The following is a 25,866-nucleotide window of genomic DNA, read 5'->3' as shown; positions in this document are numbered from 1 at the left end:
AAGACATACTATCCAACTAAATATGGCTCATTGGCTGAAGCAGCTGCAAAAAAGGCTCGTGAAAAATCAATGGCTGTTATTTAGGAGGAAGGGAAAAACTGATGCTGATGTAGGCAACTTGCAGAACTTTCCACATTGCCTAAGTGGCAGCCAGAACCGCCAACTTTGACAATCTGTCAGTGCCAGTCCTAGCTCAGTGCCATATTTCTTCCCAGTTCTGTTTCTGGATTTGTTCCTGCTAACTCTCGTTCTGGACATTGTATCAGCTATAACATTAATGACTTGTGTGACAGTGGGCTTCTGTTTTTCTATCAGTTAATATAATCTCCAAAATCTAGGTTATCATCGTACAGTACATAAGCCTTCAAACTTTGAACCCAAAATCCCAATTTTCAGAAATATGAACTCACAGCATCACACAAATATGAGCAACCATGACTCAGTGAAGTAAATGAATCCTGATGCTAAGCTTCAGGATAACATCCTACCCACAGCTCTGTCACTTTACTAGCCCTGAGCCCATGGGCAAGTTAGCAATCATTCTGTGCCCCGATTCTTTTATCATGTAAATGAGGATAATAATAGTATCTACCTAACAGGAGAGAACTCAACTAGGTAATATAAAAGAGTTGAGAGAACTCAACTAGGTAATATAAAAGAGTGCCTGGGATGTCCTAGTAAGCATATGGAGACATGAAAAGGGAGGTGTGCTACTGCTCTCTGAGACCCCGTGGACTGCATCACCGATATGCTTTAACACTGCTCAACTCCTCGTAGAGAGGCCTTCACATATAAGAAGAAGTAAATCTAGGATTGGCAGTTATAAAGATTTAAAGGAACAAGGTGAAATTATGCTATAGTTCAAGGAAAAGTCATCAAAAAAGTAACCCAACATGACTCTTGACCCTTAGGCCTTACAAACCAACAGGAGTAATTCTCACAGTTCTCTTGTTGGGGGAGATCATCCCAGGAGGGAAACGCTACGTTAAATATTTGTATTTCCCCTCACCCACTGCAAATTAGGTTCACCAAGTTAAATCCCAATAAAACAGATACTAAATATGCATATATATGCACACACACCTCACTTATCCATTTCCTGAGGTTTAGCAACAGAATCATTTACAAAATCTAAGTTAATAATAAAAATTAGTCTTCCCTAGAGCAAAAGAATTTGCTCATTTTCTAGGAAATCTCTTCTATTTTAAAAAAAGAAATGCTAATTTCAACAAAGCAATGTATATTTAGAATGGAGAAATTTTTTAACAATTGAACACTGGTTAAATACTGGATAAACCTGTTTCAGGATGTTTAGGAGAAAAAAAAAAAAGACAGCAGGTTCTATAGCAAGAAGACTGGTATGAGTTACAGCACAGCCACCAAAAGAAAAAAAAAAAAAAAATCACTCTCCAGAGTCTCTCCCTAAACAGGACACATACTGATTAAAAAATAAATAAATAAAAAATAAAGACAAAAACCCTCATTTTTGGTTATGATATATTCCATAGCAGTTTAATGCTAAGAAAGCAATTTTCATTGAAGAGCCCATCAGAATCACTTGTGAGAAATATTCTTTCCAATTTACACATATTCCCACAGATTATGGCAGATATTCCCACAGGTAATTTACAGGTGGCAGGGTAAAAATCATTGTTCTAATGAGTAAGTCTAATATAAGGCAATGAATGACATACTCTTCTACTATGCTGCAGGGAAAAATCATTGAGAACCAATTGTTTTAATAGAACAAGAATTTGGGGAAATGAACGAAGAGACTGTAGACCAAAGAATAACCTAAAGCAAAAGGAAAGACTCTTGCTTCCTATGTCTTACTTTTAATGAATAGCTTTGCATTCTACGTACTTATAACTCAGATGGAAATGAAATACCTGTTGAGTTTATTTACTTTCCATATATAAAACCACACCCCAGAGTTCAGCATTCTTCAACTCTAGGCCTACCACAGAGGCTTAATGCCACAGAATACATTTTGTGTTTTAAATGTTTATCTATACAGAAGTTTACCTAATACCATTTCCCAATTCCTCCAATCAAAGGAAATCTGCTACCATAATTAACCATTTAGTATTCAGCATTAGAAAGTAGGTTTGTGCCTACTAGCTAATACTGCTTAAGTTTTCACTAATAAATTAAAAAGCAAAAAATTAATTCTCACTATTAATAAAGTATTTATAGGTATACATGCATAGAAAATGTTCAGAAAGATATACAAGAAACTGTCAAATTGTTGCCTCTTTGGAGTGGAACTAAGAAGGGCTAAGAGAGGTTTTATAATTTATTTAAACAATGAACACATGTTACTTTAAAATAAACCATCCATAAAATTCTTAACTCCCATGAGGGATAACAGTGGCCCAAATTTAGTAAGTCTCAGTTTAACTAATGTCCTGAATTCTTCCTCCTCTGACTTTAAACTTTCAAATTCAATAGAATCTAATCTATATAAGCTAGCTGGCAATCCATTTGACAAGCTAACCTACTAAAAAATAGTAATCTAAAAGCTAAAGCTGTTCACAATGGTTCTATCCTTTATCTCACCTCCCTACTTCTCAACAACTGATTTCCAAAAAGGTAGGTAAGAAAAAATGCAAACATATGTAAACATTCTCACATGTTCTATAGCACCCGCCTGTCCATTACTATAGTCTCGATACTGTCCAAGCATCTGGTCTACTTGTCGCAGGTTCCGACTGGTGTCCTTAAAAAAGAAAATGGATTTTATTAATTGTTCCAGTGTTTTTCTCAGCCTTAGCAGTATGTCAAATAGCTAAGACAACCATTTGCAAAAAGTATGATTTATATCATACTTAAGTTGGATATTAATATACTTTATAAATCAAATAAATATTAAAACCACTGAGAGAGAAACCCAAATCCATCCACAATTTACTGAAGCACACAATTTAAATCCTTATCCAAGGTTCCATAATCAGTTGGCAACAAAAAGACTCTTCATTATTAATTTGTGCACCTCAACTAATTCACACCTTTTTTATAGAAAAGGAATCCTGAAAGAACAAACCTAGTAGACTATGTGTAAGAGAAGCAAATCATTAGGATCAATGTTATTTCAAATATAACTTCACCTCAGAACTTGATTAGGAAAAAAGAAAAAAAAAAAAAGGATCCTTTAAACCTTTAGCTATAAACAACAAATTTAGTTCTAATCACAAGAAAAAGGGTTTCTACCCAAATGTACCAGATTTTACCTGAAAGATAAACGAAGGCATTTCTTTCAAAAATATATACTTACTAATGTGTCTCACTGGTGGGCAAGTATAAGGATCTGTACTCTAAAAATCCAATGGTATGCTAGTTTACAGAAGCTTAAAAAGAAAGACTTCATGAGTTTTAAGTCAAATTATGGCCTCTCCAACATAAATTAGCCTCTTCTTACCTAAGCATACTAATCCAAAGCAATTTGCTTATCCAGGCAAAGCAAAAATAAGAGATTAACAGGTAGGAAAAAAAACTCTTTTCTTTTGCCCAGGTTGGTTGTGTTACCCTTCCCCCACCTCTTTTCCCAAGTCCTTTCTATGGAGAGGATATAAACTGCCTCCATTCAAAATTCCAAAGGCAGTCAAAAATTAGCCTCTGAATAAAAATGACATCTCAGTATTGTTCATCCATGAATAATCTGCCTAGCCAAAATATGAGCAACTTCTCTAAGGGCACATGGCCACAAGAAACTAATCTGTGGTAATTCCCACTCGTTTCACTCCCACACATTTTATTTGGACATACTGCCTTATCCCAAAACACTTCCACAACCTATCATAAATTTCAAATATCTTTACTGACTGTGTTAGGCAGAATAATGGCCCCCAAAGATGCCCAAGTCCTAATCCTTAACTTGTGTATATGTAACCTTACGTGCCAAAGGGATTTTGTATATAAGACATGTATCTCAAGTTAAGGACCTTGAGACGGTGATTATCGTGGATTACTGGGTGAACCCAAGGTAATCACAAGTGTCCTTAAAAGCAGAAGAGGGAAGAAGAGTAGACAGAGTGATGGGACGTGAGAAGGACTCAACCCACCCTTGCTGGCTCTGAAGATGAAGGAAGAGGGCCTCAAGAAATGTGGGCAGTCTTTGAAAACTGGGAAAGGCAAAGGAACAGACATTCCCCTAGGGTTTCCAGAAAGGAATGCAGCCCTACTGAACCCTGATTTTGGTGCAATAAGACCAGTGTCAGGTTTTGATGTACAGAACTATAAAAAATAACTTTGCTATTTTAATTATGAATTATAATTACTTATGTAGTTAGTTTTGTGGTAATTTGTTACAGCAGTAAAAAAAAAACTAATATGCTGACCAAAACTATTTCTCAGCCTAAACTATTTAAAATCTACTAAATGCAACCATACTTTAACTAACCTGTAAAGTACTCGTTATAGTGTTGACCTTCTTGGTGACACCTACTGTAGGACGACTTAGAGATTCCCTGTATGTTGACCTGGCACTCCATCGACTCAATCGATCACGAGAGCGAAAGTGGTCTGAATCGCTGGAGGATTCTGCCATTGATGTACACAATCCTTAAAATGAAGCCAAGTCAAGGTCAATCAAACAGTAAAGAGCATGGAAATATGAGATTAACCATTTGCATTTTGATCTTTTTAAGTATTACATTAGTCCTTTGGCATATCATAATTTCTAAACATGTAGGTTGAAAACACAAGTCAATTCCCCATGTAATTCTCTTTCCTTTGTTTTTTCTGCTATAAGAGAGCAATTCCTCAGATATGATTTTAGTCATGGTTACAAATAATAATAATCCCTTAATTTTGTGCAATGCTCCGAAATTTTAAAAGCACTCTCACGTATAGTGTCTCACCTAATCTTACTAACAACACTGCAAGGTAGAAGGGACAGGTAGATTGGCATCTCTACAATTGAAAAAAAGTTATTCTTTAAGCTAGGACCTGCAGGTCTCAATATTGGTCTGAAGTCCATTCTACCAAGCTATAAGAATATGTGTGTCTTTAAACAAAAATACAACACTCACAGAATGGACCTAAAAAAAAGAGAACCCCATTCAGTGTATAGTGAACACTCTCATGCACTTTTTTTTTTTTTTTAAGATTTTACTTTTAGGTAATCTCTACACCCAATGTGGGGCTTGAACTCACAACCCTGAGATCAAGAGTCCCATGCTCTACAAACTGAGCCAGCCAGGCGCCCCCCACGCACCCTAATTTAAAATACAAAATTAAACAAATGCTATAACAGAGGTACAAATTCCATAGTAACAAATATGTGAGAAGATGGCATCTTGAACATCTCCACCAAAACAGAAAGCCAAACATCCTTAGTTTCATCAGTAGAAAATTCTCTAAATATGCTTTCTCCCCATCCTTACCTCAATATTTGACTTAATGCAAAAGAAAGTTATTTCATGCAAGACAACCTCAAAAGTTTCAGAGAATCTTTTATGGAATTTGAAGGAAAAAAATATATTTGGAACAGAAAGTCATCAGAGAACACTCATTGATCAAAAGTAGAAGTTTACAGAGTATTCCAATTTCATTTTTTGCTTAATGGAGGCTTAACAATCTTTAACATTGTTATAATCTTCCTAAAATCTATATGGCCATTTTTTCTGGCTTATTATATACCGTGTGATGAAAAATTTCATTAATGATCTAGAATATTCTGGACTTTTTGGATCTTTATTCTCAGTATATCTGGGAAGTACATGACCACACATCTAAAACAAAAATAAAGGGAATCTGCTAAATATAAATAGATCCTAGAGCAATTCATGAAAGCAGTTATGTTTTTAAAACGTTAGATAAAATAAAACTAAATAAAAAGATAAACAAGCAAGGACCTTTGCTGTAAGTTTAGGGTTTTTTTGTTTTTTGGGGGTTTTTTTTAAGTGAAATACAGTCTGTCTGTGTAACATCAGAGAAAGAATCAACAGAACATCCAACTTCTGACAGCAGAGAAAAGGCCAGAGATTACGCTGTCAGACTCCTGTCTATGCCCTGTGCAGGTCTCTCAACCCCTTGCTGCACCTATCTCCTCTGCTTTGTGCCTCCCATCTCTTGCCCACAAGTCCAAAGGTATATAGAGCCTATAGTGTAGTACCCTCCCACATCAGGAAACACGAACCAGAATTATTTAGCTCTGCTTTTCTTGGATCACAATTGTTTAAGTCCAAAAGAATGTATTTGAGGAGAAATATTAAATATAAAGTTCACCTTTTAAACTTAGGAAACCACTTCCTATGTATATATCTCATAAATTGATACCACATTACCTAAAATTGTTTACTCTAAGTACTTTCCAGCATTCTCCATTAGTGAAAGCAGGAGGAATCAACATTTTCTTGTTGATTAACCATTGCAGTGTAGGGATAGCTCTATTTTCAACTTTTTGAGGAATCTCCATACTGTTTTCTAGAGTGGTTGCACCAGCTTGCATTCCCACCAACAGTGTAAGAGGGTTCCCCTTCCTCTGCAATCTTGCCAACATCTGTCGTTTCCTGACTTGTTAATTTTAGCCATTCTGACTGGTGTGAGGTGGTATTTCGTGGTGGTTTTGATTTGTCTTTCCCTGATGTCGACTGAGTAGTCTCTGCAGTGTAGGGATAGAAGGAACATACCTCAATATCATAAAAGCCATACGAAAAACTCACAGTAAATATCATCCTCAACAGGGAAAAACTGAAAGCTTTTCCCTTACGGTCAGGAACACAACAGGGATGTCCACTCTCATCACTTTTATTCAACATAGAACTGCAAGGCGTCCACACAGCAATCAAACAACCACCTCCACCAAAAAAAGGCATTCAGGTTGGCAAAAAAGAAGTCAAACTCTCACTCTTCACAGATGACATGATACTCCATGCAGAAAACCCGAAAGACTCCACCCCAAAACTGCTAGAACTGATACAGGAATTCAGCAAAATCACAGGATATAAAATCAATGCACAGAAGTCAGTTGCATTTCTATACCCTAATAATGAGACAGAAGAAAGATATAAAGGAATCGACCCCATTTACAATTGCACCAAAAACCATAAGATACCTAGGAATAAACCTAACCAAAGAAGTAAAGGATCTATACTCTTAAAAACTACAGAAGAGGAGTGCCTGGGTGGCTCAGTCGGTTAAATATCTGCCTTCAGCTCAGGTCATGATCCCAGGGTCCTGGGATCGAGTCCCGCATCAGGCTCCTTGCTAAGCAGGGAGCCTGCTTCTACCTCTGCCTACTGCTCCCCATGCTGTGCTCTCTGACAAATAAATAAAATCTTAAAAAAAAAAAAAAAACCTATAGAACACTTATGAAAGAAATTGAGGAAGACACAAAGAAGTGGAAAAACATTCCATGCTCATGGACTGGAAGAACAAATATTGTTAAAATGTCTATGCTACCCAAAACAATCTACAAATTCAATGCAATCCCTATCAAAATACCATCAGCATTTTTCATAGAGCTGGAACAAACAATCCTAAAATTTGTATGGAACCAGAAAAGACCCCAAATAGCCAAAGTAATATTGAAAAAGAAAACCAAAGCTGGTGGCATCACAATTCCAGACTTCAAGGTATATTACAAAGCTGCAATCAACAAGACAGTATGGTATTGGCACAAAAACAGACACATAGATCAATAGAACAGAATAGAGAACCCAGAAATGGACCCTCAACTCTATGGTCAACTAATCTTTGACAAAGGAGGAAAGAATGTCCAATGGAAAAAAAGGACAGTCTCTTCAACAAATGGTGCTGGGAAAATTGGACAGCCACATGCAGAAGAATGAAACTAGACCACTTTCTTACACCATACACAAAAATAAACATAAAATGGATGAAAGACAAATGTGAGACAGGAATCCACCAAATCCTAAAGGAGAACACAGGCAGCAACCTCTTTGACCTTGGCCACAGCAACTTCTTATTAGACATGTCTCCAAAGGCAAGGGAAACAAAGGCAAAAATGAACTATTGGGACTTCATCAAGATAAAAAGGTTTTGCACAGCAAAGGAAACAGTCAACAAAACTAAAAGACGACCGACAGAATGGGAGAAGATATTTGCAAATGTCTTATCAAACTCAACACCAAAAGAACAAATAATCCAATCAAGAAATGGGCAGAAGACACGAACAGGCATTTCTCCAAAGACGACATACAAATGGCCAACAGACACATGAAAAACTACTCAGTCAGCATCAGGGAAAGACAAATCAAAACCACAATGAAATACCACCTCACACTAGTCAGAATGGCTAAAATTAACAAGTCAGGAAACGACAGATGTTGGCAAGATTGCGGAGGAAGGGGAACCCTCTTACACTGTTGGTGGGAATGCAAGCTGGTGCAACCACTCTAGAAAACAGTATGGAGGTTCCTCAAAAAGTTGAAAATAGAGCTACCCTACGACCCAGCAACTGCACTATCAGGTATTTATCCAAAGGATACAAAGGTAGTGATTCAAAGGGGCACATGCACCCCAATGTTTATAGCAGCAATGTCCACAATAGCCAAAATATGGAAAGAGCCCAGATGTCTATCAACAGATGAATGGATAAAGAAGATGTGGTGTGTGTGTTCGTGTGTATACATGTGTATACATATATATATTTGTATATGTATACATATACACATACACACACACACACACATACACACACACTGGAATATTACTCAGACATCAAAAAGACTGAAATCTTGCCATTTGCAATGACATAGATGGAACTAGAGGGTATTATGCTAAGCAAAATAAGTCAGAGAAAGGCAAATACCATATGATTTCGCCCATATGTGGAACTTAAACAAAATAGATGAACATAGAGGAAGGGAAGGAAAAATAAAATAAGATGAAAATTGAGAGGGAGGCAAACCATAAGGGACACTGAACTTAAGGAAACAAACAGGGCTGCTGGAGGGGAGGTGGGTGGAGGTAAGGGATAACTGCGTGATGGGCATTAAGGAGGGCACATGATGTAATGAACACTGGGTGTTATATGCAACTGATTAATCACTAAATGCTACCTTTGAAACGAATTAAAAAAAAAAAAAAAGAAGAAGAAGAAGAAGCCATAAGTGATTCTTAACGATAGAGAACAAACTGAGGGTTGATGGAAGGAAATGGATGGGGAACGGGCTAGATGGATGATGGGTATTAAAGAGGACACTTGTTGTGATGAGCAATGGGTGTTGTATGTAACTGATGAATCACTGAACTCTACTCCAGAAACCAATATTGCACTGTATGTTACCTAACAAAATTTAAAATATATATAGTTATTATTTCCAATTCTGACATGTGTCCTTCTAATATTTTTAATGAAATATTTAGAACATTTTAAATAAAGTCTTAGTACCTTTCCACCCCACCCTCCACTCAGTAGTATTCCTGCCTCGCATCAGGGCAACCACTAGCATGATTTTGTGTTTAACTCTCCAGGCCATATTTTTATACTTTTACTGCAGGTGTATGTTCCTCACAGTCAAGTTCTTAAGAAACACACATTATAATCAGTTGATAAATATTAACAAGTGAAAACATGAGGTATCTGAATTTAACTTTAAAACAGAAAATCTTAGCAGCATTAAATAAAGAATTGAACTAAATTATGTGTAATTGTCACACAATACAAAAAGAAAGACCTCTCACTTACCCCTACTAGGGATTACATATTTTTAATAAGAGAAAAATCACACTTTCCAGCATGAATTTCACTGCTACACACACACAAAGTCTTCGGCTATTAATTTCAATTACTCTGAGCAATAAAAGATGTTCAAACTCCTGCATCTGATGGAACTCCTGTAAAGATATCAAGATGTAAGATGAAATCGATCTGAGAATTCTGCATGGCTTTTTTTAATACAAAATAAGAAACATTCAGCAACCATCTAAGCACTTTAATTATACATAAGTGTCATAAATGTTGAAGACATTAAAAAATCCATAATAAAAACAGAAATTAGATTTTCATTGTTGATAAAAACTGAGCACTTTCTCCAACTATTACTGACAACTCACAAAGTCAAACGTGACCCGCAAAGCTAACTGAGAGAGCACCTACCCTAAGTGTCACAACACAGAAGGCAGCTGTGGTGGCAGAGACCCAACCTTATCAAAAGATGCCATGTCTCATCAGCCAACACCACCACTCCCCAGACACAGAGTTGAAGGAGGGAGAGAGAAACAAAAGAGAAAAGAGCAGCTACTAGAATTGGCAAGAAGCTAATGCCAGCCACATAATCAGAACCTGGAGTGAATATAGGGAGATCCATTAAAATAGTTCTGAAGAGCCCCTAATATAACTTACTAAAAAAGAAAAGCACAAAACAGTAAGTGACAATTACACACACTTTATTCCATTAAGACTGTCTTATTTTACATTACAATTTTAAAAAACTTTTAAAATATCGTATATCCTACTATCAGTGGCATTAATGAAAATTGACCAGGCCTCTGAAAACTTCTCCCCAGTGAAACTGTACCCAGAGCACTAGATCTATTCCATGTTGAAAAAAGTTTATTGAGAGTGGTCACATAAGTAAACACTCCACATGGTTATAAAAAAACTGTTCTACCTAATTAACCTAAAATGTAAATTAAACAATGAGATGCTTTTCTAGCCTATTGACTTGTTTCCTGTTAAATAATAATGTCTATGCTTAGCCAGGTTTTAAGGGAAAGAGCATTCTTCTACTGTCCTAGTGGGAATGTGTAAATAGATACAAACTTGTCTGGCTATCAGCAAGCAGTATGTATCAAGGGCAGTTTGTACCTATCACCTACTAACTATACTTCCAAAAATTTCCCCTAACAAAATCATCTGAATACATACAGAATTTATATGTAAGGATATATGTAAGGACATATACTGAGAAGTTATAATAGAGGTAAAATAAAAAAAATTTCAAATTATAAAAGAATGGTTAAAATACAGTACCTCTCATGCAATGAAACAGTATACAGATACTAAAAAGTCTGTTTCTGGAGACATTTAATGGCAACACAAGGACAAAACTATGAATTTTGTAATTAACATTATATGTTGTCTATATGTGAATATAAATTATCAGTAAACAAATTTAGGGCGCCTGGGTGGTTCAGTTGGTTAAGCGACTGCCTTCGGCTTGGGTCATGATCCTGGAGTCCCGGGATCGAGTCCCATATCAGGCTCCCCGCTCGGCAGGGAGTCTGCTTCTCCCTCTGACCCTCCTCCCTCTCATGCTCTCTGTCTCTCATTCTCTCTCTTTCAAATAAATAAAATCTTGAAAAAAAAAAAATTTATCAGTAAACAAATTTAAAGGAGCAGGAAAAGGCAACAACAAAAGGGTAAGAAAATAAACCAAAAGTATATTTACCATCCAACATTTATAGTCAATTTCTGTGTTTTGAAACATTCCTATCTTTCCTGAATTTTCCACAATGACTGTATAATCAGAAAGAAAAATATAATATATACTTAAAAGAAAGAAAAATATAAACATAACCTTTAGAGGTAACAGATTAATAACAGGATGACAGCCTGGAAGACGTGTTTAAATAAAAGCTGGATTCAGAACTCCCTTTTTCTTGATAGTTGTTTCCTTCTCCCAAGCAACTTTCTTGATCAACTACTCAGTCCCCTGACACCTACCTAAATGGGGTCATGTCACTAGTCCTCACCAACTGATGAGCTAAAGAAATGGGATCACAATGTCAATGTCTACTGCTGCATACTGTAGAATACTGGCTGACCAAAGAAACCATTTATCATGAGTTTATGAGCTAAAAGAGTAATTTTTTTCATCATGTATGACTCTATCTTTGCAATTTTGCTGAAGGACAGTCATTAAATTCAAAAACGGACTCTCTTAAACATTCTAAATACTGGAACAAACGGAAAAGCTGAAGGACTATGTGGAAGTATACTAATGCGCACTGACAGAGCTTACACAATCAAATTCGGCTTTGGGAAACAAACTAAAAATGGTCTGAGAATGATATTTAATCAAAATTACAATTTGAAGCCCAAAGAGAAATTATTAAGACGAGTAGAAAAATAATGTATGCTCAAGAAAAATCTATCATTATGGTTAAAGATTTAAAAGAAGAAAATTCAGTTGGATTAGAACTCTTCCATCACAAGAAATTTAAGTGTGACATTTGTTGACAGAAAAAAGAGTTGCTAAAATTGAAGAATGCCCAAAGAACTCTTTCAAGAACTATTTATTTATTTAAGAACAATTTAAAGAAGCTGAATCACCTAAATCCTGGCTAAAGGTGAGAAAGCATTTCCTTCAACTGAAGAAAAAGCAGTAAATGTTCTCTGCAGCTTACTACCACTTACTAGTACAATAAAATCTCTCATTGATGAGAAAAACGATAATATTCATGCTGTCTGCTTCTCAGATGCTGAGCTTTTTCCAAAACTCTAGAAAGGACTAAGATGGGTGACCTCGGGTGAAAGTCTCCGGAGTCTTAGAGAAAGTTCTTGGTCTAAAACCAGATGGTACAATTCTTAGAGTAGTTTAGTTAGCTGTTCCCAACACATCAGTATTTAAAGGCATAAATATTGTTGCTTCTGTCTTAATGAACCTTATAAAGAAGACAGACAGCCACCAGAGCAAGAAATGAACCCTCATCAATTCACTCCCACTGAGGATCCATCAAAACAAATGTCCATATGCAAACCTGAACAATGACCAGAGAGTAAAACTGCGTTCAATCCTGTAGGAGGACTGGCAGGGAGTCTTTGCAAACTCAAGTCCACCTCTTTTGTTATTTGACCTAAAGAACCATCAGACTGTCTTCATTATAATGATGCACATTTGTATGTATGAGAGCTACAATTTATTGATTCCAAGTCTCTTTTCCTCAGAGCCAGTTTAAAACAATTAGGATTTGCAAGCTGTTCCATAAAAGATAAGCACCCAGCATCAGGGGTGATATTTCACAAAGGCTGACTAGTGCATGTTAAGTAGGTGATTGCTTCTGTGGCCTTCAAGTGCCTCAGCCGTCCCTGTCCAAGGCAACTGTCCTCCATGTTCAAGGTAATGATGTTGGTATTTAAGGGTTGGGGGCGGGGGGGAGGTGGGAAGTGGATTTTAAGCTTAATCACTAACCAAGTTCAAATTTTAGAAAGCATTTCTCACTGTTTCAATAGCTGTAGGACTTGAGAGCTTTATTCTCTCCTTCAAGAGAAAATATTAACAAGCCAGCCGACGTTACCATTATCAATTGTACCTGTCTTCTTTACACCAGTGCTCCTCTGTAACTTCAAACTCTCGAAAGCTTTTGGTAAGTTAATATAAGATCAAAATTAACAGTATAGTCCATCAGCCAGTTCTCTATTAAGTCAGTAGATAATGTAAGACATAGGAAACAGAATCAAAGAGATGCAATAGATTCATGCATTCATCATTTACTGAACTGCCACCACATTAGAAATGGACGATGAAAGTAAATTAAAAAAAAAAATCACAGTCCTTGATGGGAGAGAAAAAGGCTTATGAAAGTACTATACATGGTGAGCTAAGTAATATAACAAAATGCCAGGGGAGTTGGGTCAGGATCCTTTCACTCATCTGGAAGATAAATAAACATTTGACAGATGACAAGGAAACGGGATCCAGTTAAAAACCATCTGTCTCAAAGGAACTATGGGGCGCCTGGGTGACTCAGTCGGTTAAGCGTTTGACTTTAGCTCAGGTCATGATCCTGGGGTCCTGGGATCGAGCCCCTCGTTGGGCTCCCTGTTCAGCGAGGAATCTGCTTCTCCCTCTGTCTGCCCCTCCCCTCCATTCGTGCTCTCTCTCACTCGCTCTGCTGTCAAATAAACAAAAAATATTTTTAAAAAATACTTTTTAAAAAAGTAACTAAAGGTACAAATAAGCAAAGCTCTCACATCCTTTCACCAGGGCGTAAATTTAACTGTCTACAGATATTGGTAAATGTCCCTGGGGCAGGGGCAAGGAAGGGGTGGGTTGGTTAAATCATCCCCAGCTAAGAACTTTTTAGAGAACTAACACTTACTTACACACACACACACACACACAATCTGATTCTTTATTGTATATTCCACTTATTCCTGTTGCTCCCATGCATCTCCTCTCTCCCCCACACACACTCCCACACTCCTCTATTCAATGGGTGAAGCCAGGCAGGCTCAGCCCCTTGGCTGCATTTTGCTCCCTTTACTCCAATACCTCTGAGTTCAAGGACAGAGTCACAGGGACCAGTGCGCAGCCAGCAGGAAGCAGGGGTGTTTCCGGAAAAGGCCATGCAGCATACAAAATGACTGCTTACTCAGACATGGAGAAAAAAAACTAGTAGCTGCTCAGATAATTATATATGTACCAATTGATAAAAATCAGGGCTGTTTTAAAAGAAAATAAAGTTACTTAATAACCCCCTCCCTGTCTCACAATCAGAATGCTATAGATATTTTAGATTTATACACCCACACACTTCTAAAATAAATGAAGTTTACAAAATTAAATAGAAAGTAAAACATGTCAAGACAAAAACAACAAATGAACACTCGAGGAAAAAAAGAGAAAAAGGATGCTAAAAAACCCAAGATGGATTTGTTATTTGTAATTAAACCCTAGATTTGCACTCTTGCATTTATTTGCCAACCAAAAAAAACACATATTACAATATTCCCAAAATAGCTGATAAGAATGAAGTACTCTTGGGGTACAGATGACCTCTACTAACTGTCCAAACTGCTTCAGACTGGGCAAGATATCAGCATGGACAAAGATGGTGCTAGCATCCAAGTTTCTGACACCATTTTGTTTAAATTGGAGGATGAAAACTGGAAGACTACATACCAAATCCAGGCAACCAACATGTACTTAAAAATAACACTCACTGTGTTACTTTAAAGCTTTAATTTGAAAACAAAGATTTCACATAAAAATTTCAATTTCAGGGGCGCCTGGGTGACTCAGATGGTTAAGCGTCTGCCTTCGGCTCAGGTCATGATCCCAGGGTCCTGGGATCGAGTTCTGCATCGGGCTCCCTGCTAGGCGGGGAGCCTGCTTCTTCCTCTGCCTCTCTCTCTCTCTCTTTCATGAATAAATAAATAAAAAAAATTAAAAAAAAAATTTCAATTTCCAACTTCTCTTTAAAAAATCCAGAGATCTGGCAATACTGGGGGTGAATTTTTTCATGGCAGCATGGACATAATACCTATAGTACCTGACCTAGAGTCAGGCACATACCTTCTTGTTTTCCCCAGTCCCCACTGGACCTGCTTCACACGGTGAACTGCCTGACTGGCCCCACTTACCAGTTGAGCCTGCAACTTTATTTTAGATAAAGAACCAAGACAAAGGAAGTTTACCAGTCTCCTTCCCCAGTTAAAAATGAGCAAGTCAATCATGAAGAATGAATCAAGGTTAAATGCTCAAAAAACAATGCTTTCCTCTATAGACAAGAAGGAAAAATGGATAATACAACTCTGATATTAGCCATCCCTATAGACTCTAAAACCAGAAAGATATACTACTACTGAGCAGAAGAACTAAAACTACTTAGAATGTTTTCCCACTTAGAATGCTTCCCTATTGTATAGATCAGAAAGTACTTTCAGAACGAAAGTGTACTACAATGCATAATCCAGCTCTCATTCTTCACCCCTCCCTACATACACTGCCTTCCTACCATAGATGGAGTTACCTGCCCATGGAGTTACCAGCCCAGGTCCAAGCAAGGGTTTGAAATGAGATTATGCACTGGAACTTGCTCTCCTGCAACTCTCCCATCACCATGAGGATGTGCCCAGGCTATGCTGTTGGATGGCATGGGATCCATGGTTGCCCAGTGGCTTCCAGCTTAGATCAGTAGATCAGCCAGCTGAACACAGACAAATCAGTCTAGGAATGATAAGCAGACAGCTTAGCTAACCCATCACACAAGCAATAACCATGTATTGTTTTATGCCTCCAAGGTTTGATTTGTTATGCAGCAAAAGCTAACCGAAAAAATATAGTTTATTAATAAATCATTTGATTTGGTTCAGAAGATGGTTAATTTCCTGAAGTTTGCTCTCAAGCCTACACTCCCTGAGAAAACAGGTTGGTTTCAGGCTGGTGGAAGAAAGAAAGGACAGATTCAAATTCAAAATAAGCATAAGCAGTCGATAAAACAAGTGAAAGTCTAGCAGTTTTTGAGAAAAAAAAAATCTAAACAATCATAAATAGGCAGTTGGGGGTATCTGTTCTCTGTATAACATTAAGTTTTTTTAAAGAAACAAGCAATTTCTTAAGTATATTATGAAATACACTTGTTCTCTTCCTCCTTGTTTTTAAAGTATAAAAAGAGGGACACCTGGGTGGCTCAGTCGGTTAAGCGACTGCCTTCGGCTCAGGTCATGATCCTAGGGTCCTGGGATTGAGTCCTGCAGCGGGCTCCCTGCTCAGCAGGAGCCTGCTTCTCTCTCTGCCTGTTTCTGCCTGCCGCTCCCCCTGCTTGTGCTCTCTGACAAATAAATAAAATCTTTAAAAAATAATAAAATAAAAAATAAAGTATAAAAAGAAACTCCTCGACTTTCCTAGTGAACAAAACACTAAGAATTTTAAGAAAACAGTTACGTACGTAACTAATGAATCACTGAACACTACATCAAAAACTAATGATGTACTATACAGTGGCTAACTGAACATAATAAAAAAATAAGAAAATATTTTATTGCTATTTATACCTTAAATCTGCATATTGCTTTATGGATTACAAAGCATTTTCCCTAGCCTTCTCTCTTTTGATCCAGTAAAGTTGGTACAATTACAACCCTTTACTTTTGCTGAAGAAAAACAAAGCTTTGAGTAAAATACTTGTCTGTGATGACTCTGCTAAAAAGATGCAATAACAGAGGTGGAACCCACATCTTCTGCCTCTAAGCTAGTGCTTTTTCCACTTCATTCTATACATAAAAGAATTATGTAAATTCCAAATACACTGCCCAATCACTGAAATGTTTTCTTTGTCCTCCCCTACTATATTTCTTATGATCCATCCTCCCCTTCCAAGAAATGCATTTAGGGCCAGAATATTCCATATGCACTTGTTTAAAGGTTTATATGATGAATATAAGATAATAAAGTATTAAAAACTTAAATGTGCTATAAATCCAACTTACTACAGCTATTTTAAGACATCTCTTAAATAATCCTTTCTCTTGTTAAGAATATTTACAACCCAAAAAAAAACAAACAAACAAACAAAAATGTAAGAATATTTACAACCCATTTCAGGCCGAAAAGTGTCCCTATTTTTCAGAAACCATATCCTAAAACCTTAAACTTTAAAAAAAGGTATTCTCCTCATGATGTATACATATTTTCTATTTCTCTTTTCCACCACTCTCAATACCCATATTTCTTTCTTGCCCCATTCTTCTTTTACTTTATATCTTTAGATCTTTCCTTTAACTCTTTTATAATAAAAAACTGGAATATATTTTTATTGTACTTATGGATATGTTTATTCAAGAGTTTGGCATTTATTCTTATTTTTAGAAGTGGATAAACAGAATGATTTGTATATTCTTTCCAAAATATAAAAAAGAAAACCACTTATAAAATGTATTTTAAATGTATTTTAAAAAGGTCGTTGGAGTTCTTCTGAGCTGTTTCTGGGAATGTTTTTAAATGTTTGAATAAAAATTTTAAAACCTATAGGGTTAGAAAGGAATCCAATTATAATGAAATGCACTACAATATCATTTGAAACCAATTACATTTAAAAATTAAATTACTGGGAGTATATGTAAGTAGACCCTGGTCAAAAACCTCAATTTCAAAAACCTTCAAAAAACAAAAGTTGAAATAATATTAATGCCGAATAACTAAGACTTCCACATAACAGATTATCATACAACAATAACCCTACAAAGTACTATTGTCATCCCAACATATACATAAAGGGCTTAAAGAAGCTAAGTATAAGTGTCCAAGGTTATATAGCTCCCAAGTGGCACAGCCGAGTCTTGAACCTTTCTCCCACCTTCCTATTTACCCCTTCTCATCGCCACTGACACCACTCATCATTCAGGACCTTTCTCAACTCAGTCCTAGCCACCAACATGGTTTCTCTGTGAGTCTTTTCCTAGCCATTCCAACTTTCACGGACACTCCACTGCCCGTGTAAGATTGAGTCTAAGTTCTTGAATCAGGAATTCAAGACCCTCAGCTAGCCGCCCTCCTCTCCAGCAAAAGAACCACAGAAAACCTAAGGCCTGCATTCAGCTGTTATGATCCCGGCTATTCTCCCATCACTTCCCTCCTTCCCTAATATCATTAGTTCTGTCTAGAACATCTTCTGCTGTGTACTATTGCCACTTATTGAAATTCCACTCATCGTTCCAGGCATAGCACAAATAATATAATCTCTGTGAAGCCATCTCCAGCCAGAAGTGATCTTGCCTCCCTCTGCATTTTTTTATCTCTACAATCATAGCAAGACATTTATTAAACATGTCCTTAAAATGTAATTATTTGTGCCATGGAATTTTTTTTTTTTTTCAATTCCTCAAACATGGCATACTCATTTCACTGCAGGATTCATAGCCTAGAACTTTCCTTTCTCTCCTTTTCCCTTAGCTAACTCTTACTTTTTCCTTCAAATCTCAATTTACAGGAAACTTCCCTTAAAAAGCTTTCCTTCACTGCCCTCACCCAACTCTGGTCAAGTGCCCATAGTGGATACTACCTCATCACAGCCAAGAGATTGCTAACTGGCTGTTTACTTGTCTGTTTCCTCAGTAGACTCTAAATTTCATCAGAGAGTCCATTTATTTTGTTCATGGCTGTGTTCCAATACCTTGCATAGTGCTGGGCATGTAGTTGGAACATTTTTAAATGAATTTACGATTAAATTTTCTTTATTATCCTGATTAATCCAGAGACAAATTTCAAAGAACAGGACTTTGCAAATAGCATGTACTAATTAAATAACTGCTGCATGAAATAATTCTAGTGGTAAATGGCCTAGATTAATTATCTTAAGCCTTCAAACAATATGGATTGAACTGAAAAACAGTGTAAATATGAATACTTGATAATATGTCTATTTAGAGTAAACAAGGATAAACATTTCAAATTGGCTTGAACACATGTGTTAAAACTTATAACTGAATCAAACCTAGAGGATTTCCTTGACTTGCTACAAATCACTTTAATTTATCATTGTCATTTGCAGCTACCTGCATTCCTCAATTATTATTTATCTGCACTATGGAGCTCTAAACTCCCAATTACTTGGACTCTTTATCATCTGTTTGCTGCTGACAGGAAAACCCATTTTGCCATTTTAAAGCCTTCACTCTCCCACCACCAAGCATTTTTTTTTTTTTCTATGATCTATAAAATTTGCCTATCTCTTCTTCCTTTAAGGAAGCTTTTGGTGTTTGGCTCAGAGAAGGCCAAGGTGCAACTGCCTTCATTCATCCCAAATCCGAGTTCATCCAACACCAGCCATTTCCACTATGCCACCTAAGTTCGGCCCAAACAAGATCAAAGTCGTATTCCTGATGTGCACTGGTGGGGAAGTCGATGCCATGTCTGCCCTGGCCCTGAAGATCAGCCCCCTGGGTCTGACTGAAGTAGTACCTTCTGCCTCTGCCCTGATTATCAGAACCCTCAAGGAATCACCAAGGGACAAAAAGAAGCAGAAAAACATTAAGCACAGTGGAAATATCACTTTTGATGAGACTGTCAACATTGCCCAACAGATGTGTCATGGATCTTTAGCCAGAGAACTCTCTGGAACCATTAAAGAGATCCTGGGGATTGTCCAATTTATGAGCTGCAATGCTGATGGCTGGCACCCTCATGACATCATAGATGACATCAACAGGCGGTGCAGTGGAATGCCCAGCTAGTTAAGAACTACAAAGGAAAATATTTCAATAATGGATCATTTGACAACCAACCAACCTACCAACCAAATAAATAAATAAATACTAATCATAGGTCACTTCTTCAATGATATCTCTCTTCATTCAGAAAAGCCTAGTTCAGGCTTACTTTAATTCACTCCTCCATTCATCTCTAAGCTCATTCATCCATGAGCACTCATTCATTCATTCATTCATGAGCACTTATATGGCAAATCTGATGCATAGGGTAGACTCTAAATGTTCATCAGCTAGCTGGATTCATGTAACCACAAATACTCCCATCTCCCAAACACTCCAAGCACCAGCATTGTACAGATCTACATTAAGAGTTATAAGAATTTCAGGGAGGTGTACGTATCTGAGAAAGGCCTGATTAGTCTCTTAGGATCATTCATAACCATTAATAACAAGACACTAGAAGCAAGGTTAAAAATCTAAAGGACAAACTCAAGTATATTTGCAATATATGAGAATGAAGGGATTAATCATCTTTTTTAAAAATAGAAAAAAAAAAAAAACAGTGCAGTAGTAAAGGATACAAAAGGATATGTAAACAGGCTATTCACAGAGTGCACACAGCCCTAACATATAACATAGTTTGTTTCACTAATAATTGTAAATTAAAATGATAAAATCATATTCTTGTTTCCCTGTTTTGTACAGATGAAAAAAAAGCTTTGGCATGGGTACACCTTGCTATAAGAGTATTAACTAGAATAATTTTTCAGGGTGCCTGAGTGGCTCAGTTGGTTAAGCATCTGCCTTCAGCTTGGGTCATGAGCTTGGTCCTGGAATCCAGCCCTGCATGGGCTCCCCACTCAGCAGGGAGTCTGCTTCTCTCTCTCTCTCTCTGCCCCTCCCCGCCCCTCGTGTGTGTGTGTGTGTGTGTGTGTGTACATGGAGGTGTGTGTATAATTTCACTGCAGAATTATTAGTAAAAAAAAATAAATAAGAAAAAACAAATAGATTAAATGGATCTACTCACTGAGATACTGGTAGCAGTTAAAACAGGCAAGGCAGAAATTCATGTGCTAACATGTAATACATTAACAAGAAAGAAAAACACACTATAGAATAGTATGAACAGACTGAAAACATTTCATAATAGAATCAACCCAGTGACAATGTTATACGGATAACAATGAGCTCTAGATTATTTTCATATTACTCCCAGATGTATCAAGACTGCAGTTCAGAATTTCTGGGCTAGACTATCCTATCAGGCCCCTCCAGTTCTAAAATTCTTTAATTCTAAGAATTTTGTACAACATAGATCCGTACATGGTGTTATTGCAAGGTCCCAATGCATCTCCCCTCTATGTTGATGGGCCCTTTATCGAAATGCAGCATGAAAATATTGGGGCTCCTGGGTGGCTCAGTCGATTGAGCATCCCACTCTTGGTTTCAGCTCAGGTCATAATCTCGGGGTTGTGGGATTGAGCCCTGCGTCAGGTTCCATGCTTAATAGAGAGTCTGCTTGAGATTCTCTCTGTCCCTCTCCCTCAGCCCTGCCCCCCAAAAACAATAAATCTTTAAAAAAAAAAAAAAAGGCTAATAAAACCCTTTGAACATATAAAGAGATAAATAACAGTAAACACTGCTTATATGGTATATCTAATCTAAAAATGCTAACTGTAAATCAAATCTGATTAGAGAACTATCATAAACAGCAATGGGGCTTCTTTGCAATGGGCAGGACTGGGATTTGTCAAAAGATCTAGGAACAAAGACCACTGTTTTGGCTCCAGATAGCAAGCAAGTCAAAAAAATCTATCCGAACTTCCACTGCCTCAATTGTAAAATGAAAATAAGAATAAAAGTATTATATAGATAACATGTGAAGAGTGCCTAATACATTGCTTGGGACAAAATAGGTTCTCAAACACTTGTCTAACAAAAACAGTTACAGTATTGTTGCTTTTGTTATCTAGTTTGTTGCCCTGAATTTTTGTAACATCAAATCCGTTTTGTTCATCTGAATTTTTGTAACACCCTTCTCACAGCCATCCTATTTTATCTTTATACTGCATGTTAGAAAGGAGTTTCTTGCCCCCAAAAGTCTATCTGTTGAAATATTCTTACCCGCCATATGTGAAAATCTGTTAACTCAGAAACTTAGGGAGAAAGCATACTTACAAAGCACACCCCCAAAACTCCGTGTTGTTCTCCTCTGTGTTCTCCTCCGTGCTCTTCTTAGGCACATGTGTTTGCCTCCTATCATTTCTTCATGAGGTTCAGGGCAAAAGGCCTAGTCAAGTAGATGATCTTTGGTCGCCCCTACACTTTCCCCAAACCACCTACAGATAAACGAAACAAGGGGGTAAAATACAACTACAACCTTAATTTTTTTATATATATAATAAAGGATAAAAATAAGCTCACCTTCACCATGCACAATTTACAGCATAACAGACAACAGAGAAAGTGTTCCTTGGATCATGCAAAAGCCCCAGTGAACTCACAGGATTTCTTCACATCCAAGTACCCAGCCAGCATACCCTTCACTGGTCACTTCCACTCATGCCTGGTTACCCCTTGGGCTGGCTAGTGTGAACTGTAGCCCAAGTCTGGCTAAAAATACTGTCCCTGAGCATGTCTATCTGTGGGTAAACTCACTAAGGCAGGTAATGAAGTTGACATGTTACTTCTGAATTTAATGGCCCAATTGTATTTCTAAGCCAGTAATGAACTATCCGACAGCACTCCTAAAGGAAATATTTTATGAGCTGCCCAACTCTTCCCACATTTAGTACTGCAAATCAATAAGTAAAAGTAAAATGTCTCTGGTTGTTAGAGCTATGGACAGAAATATTTTCAATTCTCTGTGACTGCTTTCAAAGCAGTCTGTAAGAATCCACAGAAAGTTCGTCTGGGAACTGGTCACTGTCTACATAAAAAGTAGTTCTGGGAATACATCTATAAACAACTTCAAGAAAAAAAGTACTCTGGAAAAATTAAATCAAAATAAACTGTCCGAGAGTTCAAAGTGACCCATATCACACAATGACAGAGAGGACACAGGTAACATGCACACACAATTCACTCATCTAACAAAGAGGCAAACTTCCCCAGCTGAGTTACACAAACAACCAAAGTTTTCTGTACTAATGCGAAATGGTTGAAGTTTTAATCTTCTATCTGTGCTGCCAATACAGTATTTACTAGCCACATGTGGCTACTGAGCTCTTAAAACCTGGTGGGTTTGAAATGACAAGGGTTGTAGACGTGAAATATAAATAACAGAATGTGAAGATTTAGTGCCATTAAAAAAATTGTTTTAAAAATGTAACATATCTCAAAAAGGTTCATATTGACTACATGTTAAAATGAAAATGTTCTGGATATACTGTGCTAAATTCTTAAAATTAATTTCACCATTTTCTTTTTACTTGTTTAACGTGGGCACTAGAAAATTTAAAACTTGTGTGGCTCATATGATATTTCTATTACACAGCACGGTCCTGCCGAATTAATAAATAACAAATACTGAGCATTTCCACTGTGTCAGGCCCTGGGCTAGATACTCCACACCCTACTTAGAACAAGGCCGCAAAGTGGTTTTACAAGACAGCTACCTAAGTGACTGAGCTTCATCAAACTAATAAAGGATGCAGCTGGAATTCAAGGTCAGGCGTTCCTACCAAATAACTTAAATAAGGGACTGTTAACAGCCAACGTTGGGGCAACTTCCACGATGGCCTAGGAAAGCCAGGTCACTGATACAGCGTTCCCGAGAGCAGCAAACTTGTAACCAAAGAACAGGTACAAAACGTCAAGTTATATCTCAGGCAAGTTAACACCAGAATAAGCCCAGTATCCTTGACAGCTCAGGCTTCGCAGCTGCCAGCAGCAACACCAGCTGCTCCCCAAAAAAGGACTACGTAGTTCAAATTCCCTGGATAACTTGACCACGACCCGACCGTGAACACTCATGCTGAGGGAGGGGCGTCGGGATACCAAGCACGCTGTCTACCCGGACCTTGGCACACACCCCACCCATCGCGGCCACACCCCAGATTTCCGCGCAGCTTTGGCGTCCCCACATCAGGGACTAAGGGAAGTGGGACCTAAAACTTCTAAGATAGGATAGGGAAGTACTAAAGAAAGGGCGAGGAGGCAGTTGGGGACAGGTACCTGAGATAGAAGAGGACCCCAGGTCCTTAAAGCCGGATCATCGCCGAGTCCCCTCCCGGCTCCCACGGCCGCCAGCGACCCAGAAGGTGCAACTGACCTGACGCTGCGGCGCAACCGCCTGTGCTTTCCCCAGATTCGCAGCTATGGCAACTTGAACTAGCCGCCTAGCCACAGCGAGAGAACAAGACCCCGCTCCTGCCGCTTAGCCCTCTGGGAGTTGTAGTCCATCTTGTCCTCAAAAGTAGGGAGTCGTCAAGAGAGAGGCCCGAAGAGAAACTTCAAATCCCAGGATGCCATATGACGGGCTTTAGGGCGACTTTCCCGGAAGAAGCCGGATTAGCCGGCACCGGAGTGCCTAGACCGCGCCCTCTTGCCCTGTTCTTTTTTTGTTAAAGGGCCAGTAGCTTAAATAGGAGGGAAACACCTGATGGTGAATTAGCTGCCTTGCCCCCGACTGTAATTTATTCAGAAAAGTCTAAAATATTTACTTTTTTAAAAAAATAAGAAGAACTTAAAGTAGTTGCAATAATAACAGACTCCGTTTCTTTTACGACTTTCAAAATAGGGAAGAGTAATTTCCAGAAGTGAAATGTACAAATCCCCTTAATACCAGATCCCAGTGTCTTTTTCCGAAGGCTCACAAATTCTTAGAACTGGCAGGGAACAGAAATTACCTAGTCAAACTCTTTAGGCCTGGAAGGAGTGACTTACCCAAGATCACATACTCATTAACAGCAAACGAAAGTCTGTAAGGCCGTCACTGCATGATTGCTGCTACATTCAGTCTACAGTGTCATCTCCTCAGTCATTTTAGAAGATGAGAGAGACGCATTCCACCGAGAGAAGTTGGTTTCAGTCGCAAAAAAAAGGGAGGGGCTATAAAAACCTCAGCAAAGAATTCAACTTTGGAAAAGCTCAGAAGATGTGAAAATCAATTAGTCATGTAGAGCCTCATTTCCTCGTGCTCTGCCAAAAAGACCATTGATCGCTTTCTCCTCAAGGCTAAAATCAAAATTTACTTTATCTGTGAAAGCTTTCCTGGCTACCTCAAGAAGAGCTAGATCACATTAAATGCACAGTTTCCCTATTCTAATAATTTTGTGCTGTAATTATCCATTTCCCAGTTGGTCTCTTCCATCAGACTCAGCCCTTCAAAGGCAGGGGCCAAATCTTTTAAAATCAGTATCTCTCTTCTCAGTCTTTCCTCACTTCCCACTCTCCCTTCCCCTCTCTCTCCCCACCCCCCAACCCTCTCATACAGGCACAAAATCATAAATAATTAGCATACAAATTTGATATATTCAAATAATTCAATTATTTTCTCTGGCCAACATTGAGGGGTAAAGTTTATTCCATAACCAGTTTGAACATAAAATAATTCTAAAAATTACCTATGTATTTTCATCTGTCTTCAAGCTGCTTACTCATAGTTGTATTCAAGAATATACTCCACCTGATACAGAGATTAAGATAATTCAGAACAGCCATAGTTTTCCCATATGCATGGAGAAACATAACTCCATTTATCTGTTAACATTTTAATTTTTCAAAACAATTATATTCATTCATTTAATTCAGAAAATGTATGTCATATCTTTCTAGCATCCAGACACTTGTATTAGACACTAAAAATGCAGTAAACATGAAAAGATGAACAAGTTTCTTTGCCTTCATTTTGCTCAGAGTCAAGTGAAAAAACGTACTACTAAACAAATTTCTACAAAGTACTGTGTAGGTTTCCATGGAGAGACATGAAAGAGAAACTTTTTGAGGAAGTGATATCTGATCAAATGCAGGATCTAACAAAAAGGCTAATGTCATCTTGGGCTGCATTAATAAAAATTGAC

General features: G+C 37.7%; 2 protein-coding genes across 16 annotated transcripts in view; one reads left to right on the top strand and one right to left on the bottom strand.

Annotated features, from left to right (window-relative positions):
* Positions 1-19,952, top strand: part of LOC115940965 (large ribosomal subunit protein uL11-like) — a 103,802-nt gene extending 83,850 nt beyond the window's left edge. The window contains exon 4 of the mRNA XM_081830124.1: positions 19,380-19,952. Coding sequence (XP_081686250.1) covers positions 19,380-19,867 — 488 coding nt within the window. The 3' untranslated portion in view covers positions 19,868-19,952. The remainder of the gene's footprint in view (positions 1-19,379) is intronic.
* CEP128 (centrosomal protein 128) overlaps positions 1-24,237 on the bottom strand; it is a 381,239-nt gene extending 357,002 nt beyond the window's left edge. For 3 of the 15 annotated variants that reach the window (XM_081830120.1, XM_081830121.1, XM_081830122.1), the window contains exons 1-4: positions 24,020-24,231; positions 22,022-22,182; positions 4,400-4,560; positions 2,633-2,719 (exon numbers count right to left, since the gene is read on the bottom strand). In XM_081830120.1, coding sequence (XP_081686246.1) covers positions 2,633-2,719; positions 4,400-4,546 — 234 coding nt within the window. In that variant the 5' untranslated portion in view covers positions 4,547-4,560; positions 22,022-22,182; positions 24,020-24,231. Of the gene's footprint in view, positions 1-2,632; positions 2,720-4,399; positions 4,561-9,655; positions 9,805-22,021; positions 22,183-24,019 lie in introns of all 15 variants that reach the window. The other 12 variants (XM_081830114.1, XM_081830113.1, XM_081830116.1 and 9 more) reach the window with 10 other exon arrangements.
* Between the last annotated feature and the right edge of the window lie 1,629 nt (positions 24,238-25,866).

Source organism: Leptonychotes weddellii, chromosome 9, assembly GCF_054177405.1.
Source record: "Leptonychotes weddellii isolate Sample4059 chromosome 9, ASM5417740v2, whole genome shotgun sequence".
Taxonomy (NCBI): Eukaryota; Metazoa; Chordata; class Mammalia; order Carnivora; family Phocidae; genus Leptonychotes; species Leptonychotes weddellii.
The sequence above is the reverse complement of the archived record's forward strand: the minus strand, read 5'-3'. Positions and strand labels throughout refer to the sequence as shown.